Raw genomic sequence first — 11,393 nt, 5'->3', positions numbered from 1 at the left:
GAAAAGACGACCTATGGACTGGGAGAAAGTATTTGCAAATGATATGACCGACAAGTGATTAATATCCAAAATATACATAAACAACTCATACAATATCAAAAAAAAAACAATAAAAAATGGGCAGAAGACCTGAATAGACATTTTTCCAAAGAAGACATACAGATGGCTAACAGGAACATGAAAAGATGCTCAACATCGCCATTAGAGAAGTGCAAATCAAAACAGTGAGATATCACCTCACACCTGTCAAAATGACTATCATCAATCAGTCTACAAATAACAATTGCTGGTGAGAATGTGAAGAAAAGGGAATCCTTCTACACTGTTGGTGGGAATGTAAAGTGGTACAGCCACAATTGAAAACAGTATGGAGGTTCCTCAGAAGACTAAAAATAGAACTACCATATGATTCAGCAATTCCACTCCTGAGTATATATCCAGAAAAAACGAAAACACTAATTCAAAAAGATACATGCACCCCAGTGTTCACAGCAGCATTATTTACAATGGTCAAAATATGAAAGCAACCCAAGTGTCCATCAACAGAAAATTGGATTAAGAAGATGTGGTATATATATACAATGAAATATTACTCAGCCATAAGAATGAAATTCTGACATTTGCAGCAACATGGATGGACCTAGAGATTAGTATGCTTAGTGCAATAAGTCAGAGAAAGACAAATACTTAAATGTAGAGTTAAAAAAGTAGTACAATGAATGTACATAGCAAAACGAAAACAGAAAAAGATAGAGAACAAACTTGTGGTTACCAGTGGGGAGAGGGAATGGAGGACAGGCAAGTTGGAGTATGGGATTAAGAGATACAAACTATTATGTATAAACTACATAAGCGACAAGGGTATATTGTATAGCACAGAGAATTATAGCCATTGTCTTATAATTTTAATGGAGTATAATGTGTAAAAATACTGAATCACTATGCTGTACACCAAAACTAATATAATATTGTAAATCAACTATACTTCAATATAAACATAAGAAAATAAAGCTTCCAAGAAAAAAATATTCTTAAGACCTTGTGGTAGGGAAATACTTTTTCAACGATACAAAAAAGTTCTAAACATCAAGGAAAAGATTGATAAATTTGACTAAATTAAGAAATTCTGTACATAAAAAGTCATCTATAAGAGTGTAAAAAGTGGGACTTCCCTGGTGGCACAGTGGTTAAGAATCCGCCTGCCAATGCAGGGGATACGGGTCTGAACCCTGGTCCAGGAAGATCCCACATGCCACAAAGCAACTAAGCCCATGCGCCACAACTACTGAGCCTGCGCTCTAAAGCCCGAGAGCCACAACTACTGAGTCCATGTGCCACAACTTCTGCAGCCTGCATGCCTAGAGCCTGTGCTCCACAACAAAGAGAAGCCACCGCAATGAGAAGCCTGCACACAGCAACAAAGAGTAGCCCGGCCCCTGCTCGCCACAACTGGAGAAAGCCTGCGCACAGCAACGAAGACCCAACGCAGTCAAAAAATAAATTTATTTTTTTAAAAGTGTAAAAAGTCAAGCTACAGTGTATCATACAATTGTCTCTAGTCATATGCAGTTATTGAGTACATGAAATGTGACTAATCCAAATTCAGATGGGCTGGAGGTGTAAAATACAGTCTGGGTTTTGAAGACTTCATATAAAATGTAAAATCTCTCTAATAATTTTTATATTGATTTCATGTTGAAACAAAAATACTTTGGCTATGATGGCTGTGATGATTAACTTCATGTGTCAACTTGACCAGGTCACAGTGTACCCAGCTATTTGGTCAAACACTATTTCAGGTGTTGTCTCTGAGGGTGTTTTTGGATGAGATTAATATTTGAATTGGTAGACTGAGTAAAGCAGATCGCCCTTCCTAATGTGGGTGGGCCTCATCCAATCATAGGCTTGAATAGAACAAAAAGGCTGACCCTCCCATGAGTGAGTGGGAATTTCCTCCTGCCTGACTGCTGTGGTGAGACATCAGTCTTTTTCTGCCTTTGAACTCCAACTGAAACAGCTCTTCTTGTTTCTCCAGTCTGCTGGTTTTTTGGACTGGAACTACACCATTGGCTCTACTGACTGCAGATCATGGGACTTCTCAATCTTCATTACTGTGTGAGCCAGTTCCTTATGATAAACCTCTCCCTCTCTCTCCACACACACTCACTACTTGTTCTATGTCTCTGGAGAACCTTAATAGATTGGGTTAAATAAAATATATTAAAATTATTTTCACTTGTTTATTTTTGACTTTTTTATAATGGCTACTAGAAAATTTAAAATTACACGTGGCTCACATTATATTTCTATTGGTCACTGATGATCTAACATATATAAGGAACTTCTGTAAAAAAAGAAACAAATTTATATCCCCCAAGTGCTTTAGATATTGGAATTACCTGATACAGGATACAAAGTTACTAGTGTAAGAAAAATATTTAATTAAAAGAAAGAACCACAAAAATGAGCAAGCAACAGCAGATTATCAAAATGACTAGGCAGATTTATATAAGAAGCAAATAAGACTTTTAGAAATAAAAATATAAACTGTTGAAGTTAAAAGTTTGGTGAATGAATTAAAGAGAAGATTGGGCTCTGAAGACAATTAGTTTATTGGAAAACAGTTCTAAAGAAATTACCAAGAATGCAGCCTTAGGGATGGAAAATATGATGGAGATAGAGGATAAAATAAGAAACTCTACATGTCTGACTTAGTTCCAAGGGGAGAAAAGAGAAAGAATGGAGGAGAGGCAATATTTGAAAAACAAAATAATGGTTGAGGGCTTCCCTGGTGGCGCAGTGGTTAAGAATCTGCCTGCCAATGCAGGGGACATGGGTTTGATCCTTGGTCTAGGAAGATCCCACATGCCGTGGAGCAACTAAGCCCACGTGCCACAACTACTGAGCCTGTGCTCTAGAGCCCACAAGCCACAACTACTGAGCCCATGTGCCACAACTACTGAAGCCCAAGCACCTAGAGCCCATGCTGAACAACAAGAGAAGCCACTGCAGTGAGAAGCCCGCACACTGCAACGAAGAGTAGCCCCGGCTACCCACAACTAGAGGAATCCCACGCACAGCAACGAAGACCCAACACAGCCAAAAATAAAATAAATAATAAAAATAAATACATTAAAAAAAACAGTAAAAAAAAAAAGATGTTATGGAACCAGCTTTTAACTTGGAGGAAGGGACAAGAAAACAAAAAAAGAAAAAGAAAATAAAGTGGAGGGAGGGGACATGAGCCAAGGAAATGTAGCTCTAGAGGGAGTGTGGCCCTGTGAACACCTTGATTTCAAGCCCAGTAAAGCTGATTTCTGACTTCTGGCCTCTAGAAATGTGAGAGAATTAATTTCTGTTGTTTTAAGCCACTACATTTGTGGTAATTTGTTACAGCAGCCACAGGAACCTAATGCACCTACTATGGCTAGAAACTTCCCTAAGTGTTTGAGATACATCAATGAACAAAACAAAGGTCTCTGCCCTAATGGAGCTTAAACTTTACACTAGCGGAGTAAACAGACAATATGCCGTAAGTATTGTTAACAAGTAAATTGCATAGTATGTAAAAGGTAACAAATGATATGTAAAAAAGGAAAAAGAGCAGGGTGAGTGTGGAATTGGTAGTGTGTGTGGTGGCATTGGTGGGCAAGTTGAAATTTTAAATAGAATAGCTATGGTAAGCTTCACTGAGAAGGTGGTGTTTGAGCAAAGACTAATGTTTTAATTTGTGGTGTTCATTTTTAAAAGAGGACAAAACTAAAACACTGAACAACAACACTGTGTTAAGTTGGGGGAGAGGTGATCAGTATTAAAGTGTTTTAACATCTTTATATTAATTGGGAGGAAAATTTAGATATTTTTGACTTTGTTAAGCATATATGCTAACATATCAAGGGTAATCAGTAAAAGAAAAGAAATAGAATATATAACTTCCAAATAAGTAGTGGGGAAAATGGAATAAAAAAATAAACAAAACTCAATATATATTTTTTAAAGCTGAGAAAGAAGAAAAAGCAAAGAAAATTAGAAGAGATAAAGAGCAACCAGTAAGATGTTAGAAACAAATGCAAATGGATATAATCTTCCAGTTAAAGGACAGAAATTATCTTCAACTATACCTCAATAAAAAAATAAATGTGTATTATGAAAAAAATGACAGAAACTGTCAGATTAGGGGAAAGATGAGAAAATCCATCTAATATGGAAGAGACACACCTAAAATATAAGAAAAGGCTGTTAAGCAATGAAGAGATATACCAAGCAAATACTAGACAAAAGTCAGGGTAGTTATTTTAAGACAAAATATTAAAACTGACTCAAGAAGTAGAAAATCTGAAAAAAACTATTAAAAGATTGAATCAATAATCAAAAAATTCCCCATAAAAGAAAGCCCAGGACCAGATAGCTTCATGAATTCTAGTAAGTATTTAAAGAATTAACACCAATCCTTCTCAACTTAAATCTAGACTAGTTTCATACTGACTTTATGAAACTACTTGATTCTGAGGATTTGGATGAAACAATGTTTCTACTTGTGCTTGATTTTTCTAAAATAGAACATTTAAGAATAAATACTCACCTTGAGGATTCCTGGGAATCATCTGTTACCATACCTTCCCCTCCACATTCCTACAGCATTACTATCAAACCACCACAAAAATTAAAGAGAAACTTAAAAAATAACAAAATTGACAACTGTGAATTCATTAAAGAAATCATTAGGAAGAAGATGTTAAGTTCTGTGGTTTTATAATATTCTTACAATATTTGAATTTTAAAGATCTTCTCCAGAAACTTTTTTTAAATAAAAGTTTTATTGGAGAAAAATAGAACCACCACGTACACAGGGAAAAGAGCACAAAAATTCAACTGATACAGAACTGAAAGTCACAATTATCCAATGTTGTTTGCGATTACTTTTCAATTTCTTAAACAGCTCCCCTCAATTTGTTTAATAGTCTCACCAATTTTTTCAGCTGAAATAGCATCAAGTTTTCAAAAAATTAAGAGCCTCAGGGAAGGGACCAGCTTTCAAGATAACAAAGGTAACACCAAGAGTCTCCTAATGGTACCAATTCTACCTAAAAATTCCTTAAGAGTAATTATCGAGTCTGGTGGAACAGTCTACGTATCTCACAGACCATCAGGGATGAGTTAGAACACTGACTTAGATGGTCCAGTATGGAGAGAGGGCAAAAAAATAGCTGCATTTCCTTGTCAGATAAGCTCAGTTAAGGAAACCAGGGAGGCTCTAAGAAAATACAGGCAGGGCTTCCCTGGTGGCGCAGTGGTTGAAGAGTCCGCCTGCCGATGCAGGGGACACGGGTTCGTGCCCCGGTCCGGGAAGATCCCACATGCCGCGGAGCGGCTGGGCCCGTGAGCCATGGCCGCTGAGCCTGCGCGTCCAGAGCGTGTGCTCCGCAACGGGAGAGGCCACAACAGTGAGAGCCCACGTACCGAAAAAGAAAAAAAGAAAGAAAGAAAGAAAAGAAAATACAGGCAATGGTTGCTCAAAAATAGTTAGGAAGGCATTCTAAATACCACATACTGCGGACAACAGTGTGTAAGTTTGATGTAGTTATAAAGAAAACAGGCAACTTTAAAAAGAATAGCTGGTCACAGGTCTTTGAGAACTCAAGAAAACAATCAATAGCAAACACAAGAGCCAAAAGTCTCAGTTGAGGGTTAGTACCTAGGTATTCTTCTTAATGGTTCCAAATAGTCAAGGAAATACACTGCTGCAAAAAAGCATTAAAGCAGGCTTCCCTGGTGGCGCAGTGGTTGAGAGTCCGCCTGCCGATGCAGGGGACGCAGGTTCGTGCCCCGGTCCGGGAGGGTCCCGCATGCCGCAGAGTGGCTGGGCCCGTGGGCCATGGCCGCTGAGCCTGCGCGTCCGGAGCCTGTGCTCCGCGACGGGAGAGACCATGGCGGTGAAAAAGCATTAAAGCAGTTCTGATTTTTTTAAAAATCAAAACAAAATTTCTGCTTTTCCTCCAAGATCAATTCCCTTCAAAGCTTCAAGGAAAAACAAACAAGGAAGCAAAACAGAACCCCAAACACCAAAACAAAAAACCACTGATGGTAAAAGAGAAGACTTTTACTCACATTATCAATTTGAAAAACAATACTTCTGCTATTTTCTATGTATGAACAATCCTAGGACATTCCCCTGAAAGGTAGGTGTCCAGTGGCTATGAGAACTCTTTATCTTCAAGCAATTTTGAAAGGAATAAGATCAGCATAATACAGAATTTGAAATTCCCAACTAGGGGGTGTATGGGGGAAATGAGGAAGGATCTAGTTCTATCTAGGGCTTTAGGAAGTTAAAATAAGGATGAAAGGAAATGCTTATATGCCAACAAAAAGGAGAGTTGAGGTGCTTCCAAAAAAAAAACTTTGGTAGAGAAAATAGGAATGCTAAATCCCAGGAAGCCTGTAACAATCTACAATTGGTCCAAGTTAAAGACAAAACTGTCCAAACAACATTAAAGTCTAAAGGAAGTTGAAAACTAGTTTATGAATTTTTGCTCTTGTAAAAAGTTACACAACACGTGGGTTTTGGTCTCTTTTGCGATGTTCATATTATATTCATTTTTAATATGAAGAAAGAGTTGGATTTTTCTCTCCTACCATGTTCTTCTAGTACAACTGACCAGCAATTTTCTATTTCAGCTATTTTTATAAGTACCTGTTAATCAGCACAGTAAACTCAGGGCTGAACCATATACACACATCCCATGGGAACATTTTAGGATGTGTGTATACAAGACTATGTAAGCAACTGTCCCTCTGCTTGAAAACTTGTTTCCAAATAAAATTTTTAAAAACATCCCTTTCAGTGTAACAGAACATTACTTAGTAAAATATCAATAGCTATGACAACTTATTTTTCTCTTCAAGGGAAATCACAAAACAGGTGAACAACCAAGTCCAGGGTGGTTTTTCTATTTGATAAATACATCCAGAACTCTGTACAGTAAATAAAGTTTGCATGCAGTTTAAGTATCTTTAAATGACATTTTAAGCAAATAAACCTTTTGCTTCATAATTAATGGTGTATAAGAACCCCCGTCCTCTTTTTTTTAATAGCCATAGGGACCTCTTCCCCAGTTCCAAATAGGAATCATGAAGACCAGGTACTTTCTTAAGAGTTTTCTGCACATCATACTAAATAACATGCAAAGAGTTCAACAACATTCTTCTTAAAGGTAAGTATTACTCTTTAAATGGGCATGTTAACCACTGAAAAGTCACTCAACTATTTCCATTACACTGCTTCATTTGGTCATTGGTAGTATAAAAGAAGTCAAATAATAACAGGTTAGTTTATCCACTGGTTACTGTTTATGACACCAAATGCTCCAAGGCCAACATTTTATGCAATATAATTGTACTGGTTTGGATTTTCTTTATCTCTTTCCATGTAGTCCCGGTCAATTAAGGATTCTATTCTCTTCTTAAGATCAGCAGGCTGTAAGAGAAGGCAAATTTTCAGTGCAAAGCTCATAATCACTAGCTCAAGCCCATTTACCAATACCCCAAAAGAACAGTTTTGGCTCATTGATTTAATGTATTTAATCTCCTTAATATTTTTTAATTTTTATTTTTTAAATCTCCTTGATTTTTTAAAGAGGAAAGTATAATGAAAATAAACCAGGTTAAAAGATGTTTTTACACTATACATACACTGTCACATCTTATATTATTTATTTACCTGTTTATCTATTTATCTACCTATCTATCTATCTATATCTATCTATCTGGCTGTGCTGGGTCTTAGTTGCGGCAGCATGAGGGGTCTTTGTTGCTGAGTGCAGGATCTTTAGTTGTGGCATGTGGGATCTAGTTCCGTCACCAGGGATTGAACCCAGGCCCCCTGCACTGGGAGCGGGGAGTCTTAGCCACTGGACCACCAGGGAAGTCCCCTGTCATACTGTTATACAATACTTTACTTTTCTATTTTAAAGAGGTCTTCTAAGAACCAGCTATTCTCTGCACAAATACAAAAGACTACCATAACTTCACAAAAGGAACACAGTATAGTTTAAGGAAACAGAATGCTATTTAGTTTTGCCAAGATAGTTTGAGAAAATAAGTAGACCCTAAATTTGGACAAAAGCTGGTTCTCAAAGTCAGGTTGCATATTTATAAATTAAATAAAAAATGTACTATGGAAATCACTATTTACAAGAATACTACAACAAATGGTTTGATAAGTGAAGTATCATCTAATTCAGATCTTCGTATTTCAGGTTTAAGGTTTAACTGTTACCTGCTATAAATGATTTGAATTTTTGAATCCTATTTGTTGAAAAATCATTGAGAAAGATTATAGCTTATTCTCATGATTGCATTCTTAGCTCTTGGGTAACAAAATTCCACTGTCTTTTGTATCTAGCCTATAAAGACAATATAATCTTGCTTGCTAACGGTTTTTTAGATTGTGTAAAATGGCTACTTGATCAAGAAAGGTAAAAAGGGAAAGTAGTTTGATGGGGCAGCCAAAATTTCACCGAAGTTTGAATTCCAAGATTTGAAAATCAAAATGACTTTCTCTTAATTATGGTGAAAGACCTAGAATATCAGCACAATATTTATTACAGTGATCCTCTACCTTCCCTAGCTAGCTAGCATTAGTGATCTCTCTGGCTAGAGGTCAAATGATTGTTAAGGCAGAACATGAGGGTGAGAGTGTGGTAATGAGAAGGCAGTATTAGGTTTGGAGGAGAGAGAAAGCCTACCTTATTAGCAGTGACAGCTAATGAGCACTTACGTGCCAGGCCCAGTGCTAAGTTTTACATATATTATCTCATTTAAGCTCCACAATAATCCTAAGAGATAAGTACTATTATCATCTCCATTTTACAAAAGAGGAAACAAGCTCAAGAGGTGAAATAACTTACCTAGGCCCAAAGCTCATGAGAACCCTAACAGCCAAGAGTCTATCCAAACTTTACGAAGTGTTTATCATCATAAGAGTTTGGGAATCTTCTAAAACATGAGATACAGTCCAGTACAACACCACATTGTCTAAGGCGCTTTATTACTGGGCATTTATAATGGAACATGTCCATGTGACGACTAATTTGTTTGCCAGAACTACCGCTAAGCTTTAAAAAAGATGCCTAATGATTACTAGTTATCTGTATAGTTTTTAATGGACACTTACACAAGCTAACTAAATAGATTTAACTTAATTAAAATAACCAAATCTGTCAAATAGCTAGGTATTTCAAGGAGAAAAAGGAAACAAAAATAACAAAGAAGCTCAAAAAAATAACGTGAATAAACTTGAAAATTTCAAAGACTCACTTAGCAGCTAAACTTTCAGGTATAGGAGCTTTTATAAATTGTTTTCCCCTTTTGTCACAGATGCCCACATATGCCAACAAAGGTTTTTCTGGAATCATATATATGAGCATAAGAAATGAAAACTTTTGTCCCTCCAAATGGTCTTGAGGTTTTATTCTATGTTTGTAAGACTTGTGTCTGAAAAATCTAATTTTTATATATAATAAACTCAATATTTTTTATATATAAGCAGCTCAATAATAAAATACAGAAGTACCTACCTTTACTGGAAATTTCAACTGGTTGTACACTTCTGAAACAAGGAGATTGTGGCTAAGTGTCTTTCTCATCTTCATAATTCGAACAATTGCAGCATCAATTTGATACTGTCTGTCTTGAAATACTCTTTCTGTGGTGCTTGCTTGTTCCTCAACCTAACAAAAAAGTTTTAAACTTAGGAACTGTACCTGAAGTGAAACTTGATTACTTATACAAATTGTACATTTTAGGGACATGACACAGTTAATGCTTTAAATATGCTGAACTATCAAAAGAAACCTTATAAATACTGACAAGGACAGAAAAAACCCTACAAACATAACTCCTATCTGGCCTAATGTCCTGTATCAATGAAGTAACACCAATATTAGTTAATAGAAAAATACCATCTTTGAGCTGCTTTTCTAGAAAGAGAAACAGCTGATGCAGAATTTATCATTTTCTTTTACTCTCTTCTCAAAATCTTAATGTGTCACAAGAGGTTATTGACCAGATTTCTGTACGACATTAGTTTATCTGTAAAAGTGACCGATTCTGACATCTGACTCAAAGTATGATACTAACCAGCTAAGCTAACCAGTAGTCAAACTTTTTTTTTAACATTTTATTTTATTGTATTTTATTTTTTTGGCTGCCTTGCATTTTCGTTGCTGTGCAGGCTTTCTGTAGTTGTGGCGAACGGGGGCTGCTCTTTGTTGTGGTGTGTGGGATTCTCATTGCAGTGGCTTCTCTTGTTGCAGAGCATGGGCTCTAGGAGCGCAGGCTTCAGTAGTTGCGGCTCGCGGGCTCTACAGCACAGGCTCAGTAGTTGTGGTGCGCAGGCTTAGTTGCTCCGCGGCATGTGGGATCTTCCCGGACCAGGGATCGAACCCGTGTCCCCTGCATTGGCAAGCGGATTCTTAACCACTGTGCCACCAGGGAAGTTCCAAATTATTTTTCATTAATTTTTATTTTGTAATATATAAATCAGAAACGCACAGTTTAAAAAAAGTCAGTTAACCAATTCTAATGCTAAAGCAAGAATGTTCCTCTTTAGCACCTAAATTAAAAGAGTAGTTTGGGCTTTTCTTTTTTGTTGCCTCATCACTCGGCATGCGGGATCTTTATTCCCCTGACCTGTGCCCTCTGCAGTGGAAGCGCAGAGTCTTAACCACTGGATTGCCAGGGAAGTCCCTAGTTTCGGCTTTTTGCAGTTAGTTTCTTTCTGATACAGCACACGTTTTAAAATAACACAGTAATCTAAGGGAATATCACGCCTTTGATGTGAATGTTAACGAGACGGGAACTTGTTTGCGACCCTGACTTCTATCCCTATTATAAAACTTTTTCTCAAGTACTGCATTAAACCTTGTTGGAATTGAAACCAACTGGTTTCAGGAAATGCTGCAGTTGTTGGTTTCCTTAATAAAAATCTCTTACAAATTCAAATGGCAAAAACAAACAAAATATTCACTGTTGATCAAAGAAACACTAACTAAACCTTCCAATTTTTCACCAAGCAAGCTGGCAAAGATTAAAAAAAGAAAATATAATCTTTAGTGCTGGCAAGGGCACAGTAAGACAGGCACTCACATTAGACAGTGTAAATTGGTCCAATCTTTCTAGAACACAAAATGGCATAATGTATTCAGACTCTTAAAATGTTCACACTCTTTAACCCAAAAAATCTACTTCCATGGTAAATTCGTAAGGAAAGGATCAGAGAGATTAAGATTTAGGTACAGAGATGTATCTTGCTGTTTTATTTACAATACTAAGAAGTTATGAATTTAAGTGCCCAACAATGGACATTGGTTGAATAAATTATTATAGCTGTGTAA

The 11,393-nt window shown here is 36.8% G+C and overlaps 1 protein-coding gene across 2 annotated transcripts in view; it reads right to left on the bottom strand.

The window, feature by feature from the left end:
- Positions 1-6,371: 6,371 nt before the first annotated feature.
- The window catches only part of CUL4B (cullin 4B), a 32,991-nt gene continuing 27,969 nt past the window's right edge, over positions 6,372-11,393 (bottom strand). For both annotated transcript variants that reach the window (XM_067723324.1, XM_067723323.1), the window contains exons 20-21: positions 9,576-9,728; positions 6,372-7,474 (exon numbers count right to left, since the gene is read on the bottom strand). In XM_067723324.1, coding sequence (XP_067579425.1) covers positions 7,379-7,474; positions 9,576-9,728 — 249 coding nt within the window. In that variant the 3' untranslated portion in view covers positions 6,372-7,378. The remainder of the gene's footprint in view (positions 7,475-9,575; positions 9,729-11,393) is intronic.

This window comes from Pseudorca crassidens, chromosome X (assembly GCF_039906515.1).
Source record: "Pseudorca crassidens isolate mPseCra1 chromosome X, mPseCra1.hap1, whole genome shotgun sequence".
Lineage (NCBI taxonomy): Eukaryota > Metazoa > Chordata > Mammalia > Artiodactyla > Delphinidae > Pseudorca > Pseudorca crassidens.
The sequence above is the reverse complement of the archived record's forward strand: the minus strand, read 5'-3'. Positions and strand labels throughout refer to the sequence as shown.